Raw genomic sequence first — 16,410 nt, 5'->3', positions numbered from 1 at the left:
GTTCCAACTGAAACAGAGAGGGTACTTCATTGTACAACCTTCAGCAATTGAAGAAGTCTCATCTCTTTACCCTGGCTCTAGACACTTGATATGCCAATTTCTATTACTGCCATATTTATTAAATGTTATGTTGTTTAAAATATTACTTCAGTTGTTGTAAATCACCTCTGGGACCTTGGGGTGATGGACAGTAATGTAATAGCGGGAACAAGCAAAACCCTTGTGAAGCTGCAGGCATGGGCAACCTTCTTGGGACCCTGCATCAGTCCCTCTCTTTCTTCCCAAAGGCTAAGGGGTTCTTTCTCCGGCATTCAGAAGCAAGACAAGAAAAGTGGCAAAGGAGGTATTTGAGGCTACAGATTGAAAGGACTCAGCAGCTTGGTTGTTGCCAATTAGGCTTTGCTCTTCTAAAAGAAAAGGACTCGCTCTCCCCTCCAACTTCATTGATAATTCTTCCCACCACATTTCCGCCACATTCCCTATTTAGAAAATGCCTCCCTCCCCACAACCTGCAGTATGTGCTTTTAAGTAGTCTTTAAATCTTCAGCACAGAGAGATTCAAGATGGCCACCGACCTGTGAGGCAGGGTGAGGCAGCTGCTGTCACCATTTTACAGTTTTGAGAGCAAGTTAGTATAAGTAACCACAGTTAGGACTTCCAGTTCACTGCAGGTTGACTTCAGATGCGTGTCCTTCATTCTCCATGAGACACTCACTCACCAACAGGATATCGCCAATAGAGGCAAAGGCTGTCAAAAGAAAGAACATGAAAGGAACCTGGCTAACATATAATTCATTATTGATAGAGGAGGATGGCCAATTTAAATTTAGAAAATACGAGGAAAATAAATATCAGCTTTCAGGTTGTCTGGAATACCATCAAATTTATGAGACATATAAACGGGACAAAAAGGAACGGATTTGACAATGAGCCCTCAAAATTTGAAAAGGAATCACTAAATAATAAAGTTAAGACAATCTCAAGAATGTACCGACTCCTCCTTGACTGGGAAGTCAAGGAGGAAGAGGTCAAGGCAGTTATGATTAGATGGGCACAAGATATTGGTCACCTGATAATGCTAGCAGAAAGGCGCTCCCCACATGCCTTTTGTGTGGTCGCGCACAGTCCCCGGATCCCAGTGTGGCTCCTGGTAGTACGGGCTGGCTTTGCCCTCCCCAGGAGGGATACCTTGAGGTCGCCACTTAGCTCAGCCAATCGCCCAATCCTGCCTGGGTAGGCATTGCCAGGGGATTGGCCAGTTAGGCAGAGGGACTGCCCTGCCCTCACAAAGTTTGGTGACTCTAACGTAGCAGTTCGAAAGCACGCCAAAATGCAAGTAGATAAATAGGAACCACTACAGCGGGAAGGTAAACAGCATTTCCGTGTGCTGCTCTGGTTCGCCAGAAGTGGCTTAGTCATGCTGGCCACATGACCTGGAAGCTATACGCCGGCTCCCTTGGCCAATAATGTGAGATGAGTGTGCAACCCCAGAGTCAGTCATGACTGGACCTAATGGTCAGGGGTCCCTTTACCTTTTACCTGTGAAGCGTCAGTTGGCTCCAGAGTTTCTCCCATCCTGCCCTCCCTCAGTTAAGCCTTCTTTTGCATGTTAACCTTTTCTTCGTCCAGTAGCACGGAATTTTCAGATTACAGCGACTCACAAACCATGACACATACCTGGACTCGACCCTGACAATACTCCCTGAGATCGCATTCATTAACTCAATCCCGTCCGCAGGATTTTCCCTCCCGCCGCCGATTCCGGAAACGTCCCTAGTCGTTAATCTTTCTGACCGGACTCTGAGCGCTGATGAAGAAAGAATATTAAATAAAGGCCTCAGTTTTGTCCCCACTCCTAAATATGATTCATTTCAAACCCGAGTGGATTTATTTAAATTGATTTGACTCATCAAATTGAGATGTTTCTTTGGCGACACTCCCCTTCAAAAGCAACAACTCAGCTCCCGCTCTACCTTTGTTCCACCTGTGGAGAATGCACGTTTGAACGTATTTTATCAGCTTATACTGGAGGACATTACGAAAATGGAAAAACAAAGACCACCCAAACTTCAAAAGAACATCACAACCTATGAACAACAACTAATACACAATCTAGCTAATGACTCCAATATCGTCATTAAACCCGCTGACAAAGGAGGTGCAATAGTGATCCTTAACTCTTATGATTACCTAAATGAAATTGACAGACAACTATGCAATACCTCTTTCTACAAACTTCTAAATAAGGATCCAACGGAGGATATCTCACGGATAATACATATGGTTTTATCCGAAGCCATCATGTTGCATTATATTGATTCAAAAACTGCAAAAATTTTACTCAATCCTTTCCCGCGCACTCCAGTTTTCTACATACTGCCTAAGATCCATAAATCCTTAGAAAAACCACCGGGCAGACCTATTGTGTCTGGTCATTACTGGAACCACTATGTAAATATATTGAACAATTCCTTCACCCCTTTGCAATCGATACCTTGTCCTACATTAAGGACACAAAGACATTCATCAAAACTATTGAAAACAAAGTGATACCAGCATCAGCATGCTTACTTACTCTGGACGTAGAATCCCTCTACACAAATTTCCCCCTTCCTGAAGTTAGACAGATCATTAAGGAACTTTTGGATTCAAGAACTGTGAAAGAGCCCCCCACTCATTTTCTCATTGATATACTTGATGTCATTCTGGATCACAATTACTTCAGACATCTGGATCAGTTTTATCTACAGGTGAAAGGGGTGGCTATGGGCTCGGCGTGCGCACCTTCCATCGCCAACATATACATGATAGATTTAAATCACATATTCTCCAATATTACCGTTATATTGATGATCTTTTTATGATTCTGAAAGACCGCCATTTGGCTGGGAACTTTGTACAATGAATTAACACCTGCGATTCTCATATTCGCCTATCGAGCAACATTCATGATGTACAAGTCAACTTCTTAGATACCACAGTATTTCGAGACAACCATCAACTTCTCAAAGTACTGTCTTTCACAAACCCACAGACCGCAACACCATGCTTCATGCATTTTCTTTCCACCCACCTCATTTACTTAAGAATCTTCCGTACGGCCAATTTCTAAGATTGAAAAGAAACTCTTCATTACACCAAGACTTTGACATTTCTGCAAGGAAGATGACTGCTTCCCTTGTCCAACGGGGATACTCACAGAAAAGACTAAGTGAAGCACTAAGAAGAACGGAAAAGATAAATAGGCAAGATTTATTCAAACCACGCCCAGACAAGGTGAATAATAGTCGTATCACTTCCACTCTGCAGTATACATCTCGTACACCGGCGATTAAAGCCATTATCTACAAACACTGGCATTTACTTTCCAACATTCCTGGATGTCAAAAGCCACCTCTCTTCGGACTCAAAAAAACACAATCGTTCAAAGATCTCTTGGTGAAATCAGATATACTCCCAAAAACCACAATGAGAGAAGATTTTCCCTTAGGTCACTTCAAGTGTGGAAGATGCAATGTATGCAAATATTCTTTACAGGTAAAGGAGTTTTCTGATCAACACTCTAAGTTTAAGTTCACCATCAAACATTTCAGCAACTGTAACACAAAAAACTGTATGTATGCATGGATTTGCCCTTGCCAAAAAATGTACATTGGAAAATGCTCTAGGCCCATCAAACTTAGAATAAGCGAGCACCGCTCCAGAATCCGTAATCACATTTTGGAGGCGCCATTAGTTGAACATTATACTCGATTTAAACACACAGAGGATGACTTCTCATTCTTTGTAATTTGGACATTGCCGCAAACCCGCTTTCAAAGTATGAACAATGACAGACTCCTTCTCCAACAGGAATCCAAATTTATCCATCTCTTCAACACATTACATCCAGGGGGCTTGAACAACAGTCTAGACTTCACATCATTTCTATAATCATCTTTGCATTTTGAAACAACAGTGAACTTAACTATGACCCTATGCCTTTAAATTATTTTAACACTCTTAGTATGCCTAGATGTAATACTGTCTCTTTAATTCTGTTATAACCTCGTTTCCTCTACCATTTAAGTGCAGCAAACAATTTGAGCTAGTAAGGCAAACACATTTGGTACACTTTGACCTGTAAAACTGTGGTAAGCTACTTTTGTTTATTACAAGTATTATATCTTTGTCTTTAGAAAATTATGAAAGTTATTATATCTTTGTCTTTAGAAAATTATGAAAGTTATGTTCATTTAAATACAATCTCTGTCCTCTATATATGGTAAAACTTATGTTTAGAGAGTTCAATGATTTTTCATTACAAGGAGAACTATTCTAAGGTTTATTTTACTTTCTACATTCCAGCTGATGAAGAATAATTGAAACAGGGCCTTGTCCTGATGTTGATGTTTACTGGAATTTATCCTTATTAAAACTCTGTGAAGATACTCTTTTGAAATCATCCTTCTTTGGCCTGAGTTCTTGTAATTTATCATTTATTTCTGGACTCTTCCAAGAACTCCAATTTCCACTGCAACTTTAATCCCATAGCATGTTGTCTTGAGTCATTATTCCACTCGGGAGTCGCCTTAGGGGGACTCCGCCTGTCTATGCAATGAGAAAATCTTTGGAAAACAACTATTCATTTTACGGTGTGCTACAATATTAAAGAGAACATGTTAAAGATGCAGTATAGATGGTATCTTACCCCATCAAGGCTTTCCAAGATCTATAAAAATATTGCAAGTAACTGCTGGAGGTGTGGGGAACATAATGGAGACATGTACCACATGTGGTGGACATGTAGAAAAATGGGAGAGTGTTTGGGCTTTGTCTATGATGAGCTGGAAAAAATCTTTGGAATAACATTTCTTTAAAAAGCCAGAAGTGTTCTTGTTAAACATTGTTGGTAAAGATATCCCAAAAAAATTAAGAAAAATATTTCTATATGCTACAGCAGCAGCCCAAACACTAGTAGCAAAGAACTGGAAAGAGGAAAATGTTCTGACTATAATGGATTGGCAGAATAAGTTACAAGAATATGTGGAAATGGCACAATTGACCAACAGCCTAAGTTCAAGACAAGAATTTGCACAAAAATGGGATAAATATAAGAGATATGTACAAAAGTATACCAGAGGTTTTTCATCTATGGCAGCATTTGATTGACCTTGGATAAAGAACGATATGTGAAATAAGAGCAATGGTACAAATTGCTGTAAGAATGTATTAGAGAATATATAAAGAATAGATTAATAATGGTAGGTACATTCACTATTAGAATAAAATCATACAACAGGAATTGACAGGAAATCCAAAGTCTTTATGATATTTTTGTTGATAATCTTTGTTAATAATCTTTGTTGATATCTGCATAAAAAGTAGCATAAATACAGCTTAAGGTTCATAATTATGTAAGAAAAGATGAGTATATGGTTTTTTCTTCTTCTTTTTGTTTGTGTACATGATTGAAATTTCAATTTAGTTTAAGAGTTGTACTATATATATGTAATGTATTGTAAGACTAAAGCTTGGTACATGTTGTTTCTGTTTTTTAAAAAACAAATCTTCAGCACAGTGCTCCTAATACATAAGAATAGGAATAAGAATATGTCGGGTAGTACCTTATAGACCAACTAAGTTTGTTCTCGTATAAGCTTATACCAGAACAAACATAGTTGGTCTATAAGGTGCTAGTGGACAATTTATTTTATTTTATTTTTATTTCAACAGTGTCAGACCAACACGGTTAGCTACCCGAATCTCCTAATACAGTGGTACCTCCAGTTGCGGACGGGATCCATTCCGGAGGTCTGGTTGGATCCCGAGGTTTCCATAACCTGAGTACTGCTTTTGCGCATGCGCACGCAGCGAAAGCCGGTAAAATACTTCCGGGTTTGCCGTGTGTGCATCCTGAAGTTTATGTAACCAGAGGGTTACGTAAACAGAGGTTTGAGTGTACATGTTTCAGTGTACATTAACTCCAAACTATGATGTTATACATCTAAAGCATTCCTGTCTTTCTCATCCAAGCCAAAGCATCCTTTGACACTCAGGTAGGTGGATGCCGAGGGGAATCTTCAGATGTAACAAACAAGTTTCCTTCTGCAATTTCACAGAGGAACCCCAAACATGACTTTGTAATTATTTCCCTCTGTCATTATAGCAATGACTATAATTAATTACATTGCATGCTGAACCCCCTGTGAAATTCAAACGGGGGGGATTGAAAGTTGTTATTTATAAAATCTACACACTAGAATTTATAACTACCATTAGAGATTAGTGGTGTTTATACTTCAGAGTTCTGGTCTATTTAAAAACTGAATAAACATTTAAATCAGCCTCTGCAACTGCTGACATTGAAATAAGGGAGTTTTCTGTGCATAGAATGTCATGTTTCTCAAGTGAAGATTTGCTTTCCCACTCAGGATGGCAACTTTTGTTATTTTGCTGCTGGCACTGCTTCCTGAAATGACATGCAAGACTCACATTGTGAAGTGTCATATCCATGAGCCACACCCTCCACTTCACAAGTATCACCAGTCAGGAGACCTCATCCTTGGTGGCATAGCTTCTCACAGCTTCATCATTTCCAATGCATTAGCCTTCACTAAAGAACCCCCACAGGCATTGCCCGAAGAGCTTGCGTAAGGAGTTGCTCTTTCTTTATCTCTTTCTGTTTTTCTTAGCTTCTTTCTCTGAATACTGAAAGCTGTGGAATCCTGATTTTTCAACATAGGAAAGTATAAATATTGCAATTAAGGATGTTCCAGGTTCCCCATAACAAGATAAGCGAACATAATAAAGATAAATTTCTTTCACTGACTAGGCTTGCATAGCATAGTTTCATATCTATTAATTTTGAAATCTGTTGTTGTCAATCTTATCATGGAAAAAGATCACAGTCATATGGATTTCGTTTTCTTCCTTTATATGTTCCAGGCTTCTTATAATGTTTACTAAAAAACAAAACAACCACACAATTTTCTACACCACCCTGGACTGCATCCACAAATGTGGCTTAAAATACTGTACTATTTCATAATGCAAACAATGATGAGAAGGCAATAATAGTGATTTATAAAATGAGAGATATCTTTTTAGTACAAAATGTAATTCTCATTTCAGCGTGGTGACTAAGAATTACCAGCACATCCTGGCCTTGGCATTTGCAGTGAAGGAGATCAATGACAACCCTCAGATCTTACCCAATACCACCTTGGGCTTCCACATATTTGACAGCTATTTCATTGCAAAAGGGACCTATCATGCTACAATGCTGCTAACGTCCAGCCCAGACAGATTGGTCCCCAACTACAAATGTGACATCCATCATCATTTGATAGCAGTCATTGGGGGACTGGACCCCCTAACCTCTCTTCATGCTGCAACCGTCTTGGATATCTATAAAATTCCACAGGTATACTTTATCCATCTCTGTGCTGAGCACCATGGATTTAAGGTTGTTGTTTTCCTTCCATGATTCCATTGCCTGCCATACAGTGGTACCTCGGTTTACAAACACAATTGGTTCCAGAAGTCTGTACTTAACTTGAAGTGTACTTAACCCGAGGTATGAGTGTAATTGGTTCTGGAAGTCCATACTTAACCTGAAGCATACTTAACCTGAAGAGAACTTTCCCATTGAAAGTAATGAAAAGTGGATTAATCCATTCCAGACAGGTCCGCAGAGTACTTAAACTGAAAATACTCAAACCGAGGTGTACTTAAACCAAGGTATGACTGCATTTCACTCTCTGGTTCAGCGAGTGGGCCACAATATTTGAACTGGTGTGGTGAATAAAGCATAAGCTTAAATACCTCAGCAAGACTCTTCTATAGGGGATGCAGTTTTGAATTTATTGATACAATTGGGGGGGCAAATAAATACTTTTAATTTGAAGAGGGGCTAATGATGCAGGTTGTTTCCCATTCAGTCACCAATCTTTTGCGGGGAAATGTAAAAAAGTCTCAGGGATGTAAATATCATTGCCTCACAAATTTAGTCCGAAGAGATTGAAATGATGGCGATGGAATGGGAATTGAAAATGGCAGCTTTTGGATTGTTCTTCTTAGAAATGGAGTGAAAAGTTGTGGAACATAAATCTCATTGAAGGAACATTTTGATGAGTATTCTTTGGACTATGCTAAAATTAACCACAAATGGTACTGAGTATCTACTAGACTGTACTACATAAAGTTGATGTTAATGCCCACATTTTGTTCACAGGAATGCAGGCAGAAGGGTGTATTGATGTCTTTATGAAGGGATTTTGCATTTGCTAAGGATTTGTGGTGCCATAGTATAGGATCAACATGGGCATGCAAAATGTGAGCAGAAGGGTGTCTGTGTACCTTTATGCCGGGAGTACAAGTCCATGTTATAAGAAAAGCTGGGAAGTGTGTTTTGACTGAAAAAGAAAGATACAGCAATGAAGAGTGTCCAGGGTTTAAATACATTAGGACACTGCTTTTCTTGGAAACATGGTACCCTTCTTCCTCTTTCTTATAGTGACAGTCGAGAGCCCCCAATCTTGTTTTATTTGGGGCGTACGCCTAATTGGCTATAGTAACACATAAGACTCAAGAAGTATTTCAGTACTATTATTTTCTGCATCTTGTGTTGAATAATGGAGCAACACGGTCCTTCCTCACAAGGTAACTTGAAACGTTGAATAAAAATGACTGAATATATCCATAAAACCATTCCTGTTCTTTCTTTCTTTTTCTGAAATCCCTTTTAGCTCATATATAGCCCTGCTCCAGTCATGAAGGATAAGACTCCAGGCCTTTCGTTCTACCAAATGGTCCCACAGGAAGCCCTTCAGTATGAGGGGATTCTCTTCTTACTTCTGCATTTCAGGTGGACATGGGTTGGACTCCTTACTATGGATCTTGAGAACGGAGAAAGATTTGTGCAAACTGTGGTTCCAATGTTTTCTTCTAGTGGCATTTGTTTTGCCTTTATAGAAAGAGTTTCCAAATTATCTCTAGTCACTGATCTTAAAGACTTATTACAGCAGGGTGCAAAAATATATGATAAAGTAATGAGTAGCAAAGCAAATGTGATAGTCCTCTATGGAGAATCTTATGCAATGATATTTCTGAGATGGCTTCCATATTTATCTGAGCAAGAACATGTGAATATTAAGCCAAAAGGTACAGTGTTGATAATGACAGCCCAAGTGGAGCTGACTTCTCTCGTTTATCAAAGGACTTGGGATAACGAAATAATCCATGGGGCTCTGTCCTTCGCAATTCACTCCAATGATATATCAGGATTTCAGCAATTTACTGCCAGCAGAAAACCTGCCACATCAAAAGAAGATTATTTCATCAAGGACTTCTGGCAGCAAGCCTTTGCCTGCTCATTCCCAAGTGCAGGTGCAGAAGATGTGGATGGGGATATCTGCACTGGAGATGAGAATGTTAGGACTCTTCCTGGGCCTTTCTTCGAAATGAACATGATTGGCCACAGCTACAGTATCTACATGGCTGTTTATGCCATGGCACATGCTGTTCAGGACATGTTCTCATGGAGACTCAAATCAAGAATGTTAAAGGACCAAGGGCAGTTGTCATTTCAAAATCAACAGCCATGGCAGGTAATGAAGCTAATTTTCTCTTGCAGTAGCGCCCCATATAATGGGTGCCGAAATAGTCCATGACTCATTTAATATATTATCTCCTTGATTTTTGTTTGCTTGCTTGTTCTTCTGTGCTACCGTTGACACTGAATATATTTGTAACACTGATGCACATCCTCTTCTTCTCATTTCCTTTTTAAAATCTAGTTCCATCATTTCCTCAGAGGTGTATTATTTAATAATAGTGCTGGAGAGGAGGTTTCCTTTAACCAGAATGGGGAGTTGAAAGTTGGGTTGGATGTTATTAACTGGATTGCTTCCTTAAACCAATCCTTTCATAAAAGTAAAGTTGGGAGGATGGATCCCCAGACTTCTTCACATCAGGTTTTCACCATTCATGAGGATGCTATAACATGGCAAAGGCGGTTTAACAAGGTAGGGAGACTTCCAGTTTGGAAAGAACATTGATGTCAAATGATGATCTTTGGTTGAGATCCAAAGTTGTTGTTTTTGTTCTTTAGTCGTTTAGTTGTGTCCGACTCTCCGTGACCCCATGCACCAGAGCACGTCAGGCACTCCTGTCTTCCACTGCCTCCCACAGTTTGGTCAAACTCATATTCATAGCTTCGAGAACACTGTCCAACCATCACATCCTCTGTCGTCCCCTTCTCCTTGTGCCCTCCATCTTTCCCAGCATCAGGGTGTTTTCCAGGGAGTCTTCTCTTCTCATGAGGTGGCCAAAGTATTGTAGCCTCAGCTTCAGGATCTGTCCTTCCAGTGAGCACTCAGGGCTGATTTCCTTAAGAATGGATAGGTTTGATCTTCTTGCAGTCCATGGGACTCTCAAGAGTCTCCTCCAGCACCATAATTCAAAAGCATCAATTCTTCGGCGATCAGCCTTCTTTATGGTCCAGCTCTCACTACTGGGAAAACCATAGCTTTAACTATATGGACCTTTGTCGGCAAGATGATGTCTCTGCTTTTTAAGATGCTGTCTAGGTTTGTCATTGCTTTTCTCCCAAGAACCAGGCATCTTTTAATTTTGTGACTGCTGTCACCATCTGCAGTGATCAAGGAGCCCAAGAAAGTAAAATCTCATACTGCCTCCATTTCTTCCCCTTTTATTTGCCAGGAGGTGATGGGACCAGTGGCCATGATCTTGGGTTTTTTGATGTTGAGGTTCAGTCCAAAGTTAGTCATGCACGTTTATTTCATTGAGTCAGCCCAGAGCACTCCATCTTTGAATATCACTTATGATTGTTTTCATTCGAAACATTCAAAATTCCACCAATAGGACCAAAGTACAGTGGTACCTTGGGTTATAAATGCTTTGGGTTACAAACTCCACTAACCCAGTAGTAGTACCTCGGGTTACAAACTTTGCCCCAGGATGAGAACGGAAATTGTGTGCCGGTGTTGCGGCGTCAGTGGGAGGCCCCATTAGTGAAAGCACACTTCAGGTTAAGAACAGTTTCGGGTTAAAAACGGACCTCCAGAATGAATTAAGTTAATAACCTGAGGTACCACTGTATATGTAACCTTTATTCATTTTATTTATGAAATAATCTTCGGCAGTGTGGTTGAAACCAGCTCTGTGAAAATGAAGGAAGTGAGAAAACCAGGTAGAATCTCCTCTTTTGTTCCCAAAGTTTTCACCAAGTGGAAAACTTTATTTCTTGCTTGCCTTTATCAAACCAGAACTTCACTTTTTAGCACACTAACTCTACCACCTCACTAATGGCCAATTTAAAAATGCAACTATAAGCATTTCTTTTTACTTCTTTCCTCTTCAAACAAGAAACCCATTTAGAATTTTCCTGTCCTGTACCTTTTGGTTAAGAAAAAGAAATAAAATCTTTCTCTCCCCCCCCCCCCTGTTTCTCTCTATTTCTCTCTCTCTTCTCTCAGACACAAACACAAGCTAGGGATGGGATGATCTATGCAAATTTGCAAAGAGCAGCAATCATCTGAAGAACACATTGTCCTTATTTGCTTATGGTGGGCAGTCAAAAGCCTGCCATGCAACTGCTTTTTTGTTTGTTTGTGTGCCTTTGAGGCTTCTCCTGCTTTAGCTTCTAAGGGAATAAAAGGAATGGACAATTGCTATGCCTGTCATAGTTTAAGGACTTTCCTTTCTTTAAGTGTCTTCCCTCTCTGCAGACCAGGTTGGAATCTGCTGCTAGTGGTTTTTATGACTGGACGATGGACCCAAACCTCTAGAAAACATCTCAGTTGCAGAAAATGTATTAATATGCTTGTGGGTAATAGGAGAAAGCCTGAGCCATCCTTGGTGATTGGGGAGGGAGTTGGATTCCTGTCAGGTCTCTGCCCAGTTTTCCAGTAACAGGAGCCTCCTCTACTGGAACCATAAAGATTTCCAGCTCTATATTTTCCTTTGTTTCATGGATTAGGCAAGGCCTATTTCTGTGTGCAGTGAGAGTTGCAGTCCTGGTTCAAGCAAGAAAATGAAGGAGGGGGAGCCATTTTGCTGCTACGATTGCACTCCCTGTCCAGAAGGGAAGGTTTCAGACCAGATAGGTAAGCAATATCACATACAGAAATAGGAAGCAGATGGCCAGTAATTCAGAGGAATAAGAATAGGCATAAATATGTGTGTACAATATGGTTACGGTTTTATTCTTTAAAAAAAATGGGGGGGATGCTAAATCCGAGTGATGCAGAGGGCCTTGTTGAAGATGCAAAAATCCAATCTGGTTTTCTTGGTGGAAAAAATTGCCCTTGTGTCAAATGTGACCTGATCGGCCCATGGCCTCTTTGCGTCAACTTCATCCCAGGACCTCAGAAGAGGCAAAAAGAGGAGTGGGTTTTACCTGTCATCCTTGTATGAGTTTCTGTGATTATAAGCAATCTCCTCCTTGAAGTCTCATTCATGTCCACAACTGCAGTGTGACTAATTGTTTATTGGTTCAACAATAGCGAAGTTGAGATAGGTTTGGAAGCTTATGCCGTCTGTGTTACATATTCTGCTTCCCCTATCCTGTTTTCTCATAATAGGAGAACAAGGGGTTTGGCTTCTGGAAACTTTTTTTATATAAGATACACAGTTGCATATAAAAATGTTACATTTATACGAGAGAGAGAGAGAGAGAGAGAGAGAGAGAGAGAGAGAGACATTTTCCTTCTGACATACAGTCATACCTTGGTTTGCAACCGCAATCTGTTCCTTCCCAAATCGGTCGTTCCCCGGTTGCTCCCCAAATCGGTCGTTCCCCGATGCACACTTCTGCGCGTCCGCGAAGCACCGATAGAGCACTTCTGCACACACATGTGCTGTGCAGATCACTTCTGCACATGCGCGCGCTGCACAGATCGCTTCTGCACATCTGAGTGTCACGGAACCCGTATGTAAAACACTTCGGGTTCCACGGTGGTCAGAAACGGAAGCGGTCACAAACGGAGGTGGTCGCAAACCAAGGTATGACTGCCTTCCAGTCTCTGGGTTCTTACCTAGGGTCTAAACAAACTCTCAGCTCAACCACAAAAGCCTTGCAATGAGAAGAGTTCCTGATAACAAGGAATGAGGGCGTGGTACTACCTCAGGCTGTCTACAGTTGTGTCCCATTCAGCTGCACATCCAGTTCCAGGAGCAGCAGGTTTGTTGAGTTTCCCACGTGGTCCAAAGGTTGGTGAAAGGGCACTTCTTCACTTACGGGCCTTTTAATTTATTATTATTATTCTTTATTAATTTATTTTTTTGAATTTATATACCGCTCTATACACAGAGGTCTCTTTCTTATTTTTTTTCTATACCACTTTATATTTTTAAGAAAAATCTTGAAGTGGTTTACAACTTATTAAATCAATAAAACATAAATAAAACATTTTGAAGAAAGTAAAATATAGAGTATGCAGTCAAAGAAACATAACAGAAAACTAAAATATTATATTAAAGATTTCAAAGAAAACATTACAAAGGAGGTCAACTGAAGAATACATATTTAACATAGTAGGGCTGGGTGAGTCTGGACCCCGCCCCCTAGGGCAGGTGGAAAGGGCCTTTCAGGGAGCGGCCTTCATCCTTCTTCAACCTCTGTCCTTTTCTCCTTCTCCAAAAGCTGGAGGGAGAGAGAGAGAGAGAGGAGTGTGGAATGAGAAGAAAACACAATGTATTCATTGAGAAGAAAGTTTACATTTTAATTCACCTTTGATTAAGAATTTTTAAATCAAAGCATAAAGAGTAAAGAAAAAAAAACCAGCAGAACGCTTTAATGAAATGTCTTGAACATTCATGATAAAAGGCCTTGGCAGAGGAAAATCAGGACCTGGTGTAACATTGTCCTTGGTAAAGCACTATATTTGAGGTTTTGTTGTATATATTCAAAAATGCCCAAATCTCATAGATAAATTCTCATAGGAAAATCATTGCTTGGGATGACAGGATTACATAACCTTAATCTATGAGATTAACATTTATTTTATTGTTTGGCACACCAATATAAACCTCATAACTCTTTGCTTCCTCTTCAGATATGAATGACTGTTTTAAATGTCCAGATGAATATTATCCCAACAAAATACAGGATTTATGTATTCTGAAGGAAGTAAGCTTCTTGTCTTATGAAGAACCTTTGGGGATCAGTTTAGCCTGTTTTTCTCTTTCCTCTTCAACCATCACAGCTTTGGTGCTAGGGACATTTCTGAAGTACCACAAGACTCCCATTGTCAAAGCCAACAACCGGGATCTCACCTACATGCTCCTCCTCTCCCTCCTGCTCTGCTTCCTTTGTGCATTGCTATTCATTGGACAGCCTCAGAAGGTGACATGTCTTCTGCGACAAACTGTTTTTGGCATCATCTTCTCAGTGGCTGTTTCTTGTGTGCTGGCAAAAACTATCACAGTGATTCTGGCTTTCATGGCCACCAAACCAGGATCCAGGATGAGGAAATGGGTGGGGAAGAGGCTGGCCAACTCCATTGTCTTTTCCTGTTCCTTTATTCAAGCAACCATTTGTATTATGTGGTTGGCCTTTTCTCCCCCATTCCCAGATGTCGATAAGCACTCAACTTATGTAGAAATTGTTCTAGAATGCAATGAGGGTTCTGTAACTATGTTTTACTGTGTCTTGGGCTACATGGGTTTTCTGGCTATTGCCAGTTTCACTGTGGCTTTCCTTGCCAGGAAGTTGCCTGACAGTTTCAATGAAGCCAAGTTCATCACTTTCAGCATGTTGGTCTTTTGCAGTGTTTGGTTATCCTTTATTCCATCCTACCTGAGCACAAAGGGGAAGTACATGGTAGCTGTGGAGATCTTTTCTATCTTAGCCTCCGGTGCTGGGGTGCTGGGGTGCATCTTTTCCCCTAAATGTTATATCATTGTTTTAAGGCCTGAACTGAATGATAAGGAACAGCTTATAAGACGAAAAGCTGAATGAATGTGTGGGTATGTTTTGCTCTAGTCTGCATAACCAATGGTTATTTGGTTGTTTGGTTGCTTATGAATTATTCTCTTGTTAAATCTGTTCTATCTCAATTTTCTTTGGACCTCTCTTTCTTTTAAACATGTATACATACTCTCTCTTCTTAAAAAAAAAATCATTGCACTCTGTAGCTAGATCTCATTATGTACATACATGTGACCATAAACCTGAATTATTTAGAGCAAGTCATCTTGAAACCCATGAGCCTATAACACATCTTGATGAGAGCTGTGCAACTTGTATACTCTAAGAGAATTTAGCCAAACAATAAATGTGCATGACCTATTACAAAGTAAACATGTTATAGAGACCAAAGGCTTGGTTATATAGGAAAGATTTTGCCTGGTTCCTAAATATATATCATGACGGTACCATGCGAGCCTCCCTGGGGAGAGCACTCCACAATCAGGGGCTTTTCTCCACTGCAGAAAAGGCCTGTTCTCATTTTGCCACCCTCTTGACCTCTTGTTGAGCAGGCACAGGAAGAAGGGCCTCAGGTTATGAGTCAGTTCATTTGGGGATAAGCAGTCTGGGTCAGTTCATTTGGGGATAAGCAGTCCTTGGTCTGGGTCAGTTCATTTGGGGATAAGCAGTCCTTGTGACTCATCCTTGTTGGCATAGCTTCTCACAGCTTCATTGTTTCCAATGCATTCGCTTTCACCAAAGAACCCCCACAGGCATTGCCCGAAGAGCTTGCGTAAGGAGTTGCTCTTTCTTTATCTCTTTCTGTTTTTCTTAGTTTCTTTCACTGAATACTGAAAGCTGTGGCATATTGATTTTGAACAAGGAAAAATATAAATAATGCAATTAAGGATGTTCTGGGTTCTACATAACAGGATAATACAACATAATAAAGATAAATTTCTTTTCACTGACTTATAGAAGCTTGCATACCTTAGGTTCATATTTATTAATTTAGAATTATGTTGTGGCACATCTTTCCATGGAAATGAATCTCAGTGACATGCGATAGATTTTGTTTTCTTCTCTGTATATGTTCCAGAGTTTTAAAAATGTTGTTAATACATATTTGATCGCAAACTGACATTCTTTCCGTATCATTGGAGACCTTTTTTTTCAGTAGTCAGTAACACAATGCAGGTCGCGCTATGGTCTAAAGCATTGAGCCTCTTGGGCTCGCCATTCAGAAGGTCGGCGATTCAAATCCCCATGACAGGGTGAGCTCCCATTGCTCAGTCCCAGCTGCTGCCAACCAACTTCAGTCCGGCTCGTTTACATGACCCAGCATGCAGCTTCTAAAATGAGCTCATTTTACCTCACGCCTCTCCTGGTATGCCCTGCGGAGGACCCTAAGGTCTACAAATAACAACACATTGGAGATCCCGAGTGTGGCGTTTCACCTCTAGGGGACCAGCAAGAGTTAAGTTGTATGGGATGTG

At 40.3% G+C, this 16,410-nt stretch overlaps 1 protein-coding gene across 1 annotated transcript; it reads left to right on the top strand.

Annotated features, from left to right (window-relative positions):
* The first annotated feature begins 2,043 nt into the window (after positions 1-2,043).
* LOC118095432 (vomeronasal type-2 receptor 26-like) lies at positions 2,044-14,965 on the top strand. Its single transcript, XM_035136681.3, has 8 exons — positions 2,044-2,451; positions 2,874-2,953; positions 6,414-6,632; positions 7,114-7,405; positions 8,730-9,634; positions 9,818-10,007; positions 11,984-12,110; positions 14,061-14,965. The coding sequence occupies exons 1-8, from the start codon at positions 2,044-2,046 to the stop codon at positions 14,963-14,965; spliced, it is 3,126 nt and encodes a 1,041-aa protein (XP_034992572.3).
* The last annotated feature ends 1,445 nt before the right edge of the window (positions 14,966-16,410 follow it).

The sequence above is a fragment of the Zootoca vivipara genome, chromosome 12, assembly GCF_965207765.1.
Source record: "Zootoca vivipara chromosome 12, rZooViv2.hap1.1, whole genome shotgun sequence".
Taxonomy (NCBI): Eukaryota; Metazoa; Chordata; class Lepidosauria; order Squamata; family Lacertidae; genus Zootoca; species Zootoca vivipara.
This window is presented reverse-complemented; position numbering and strand designations above follow the sequence as displayed.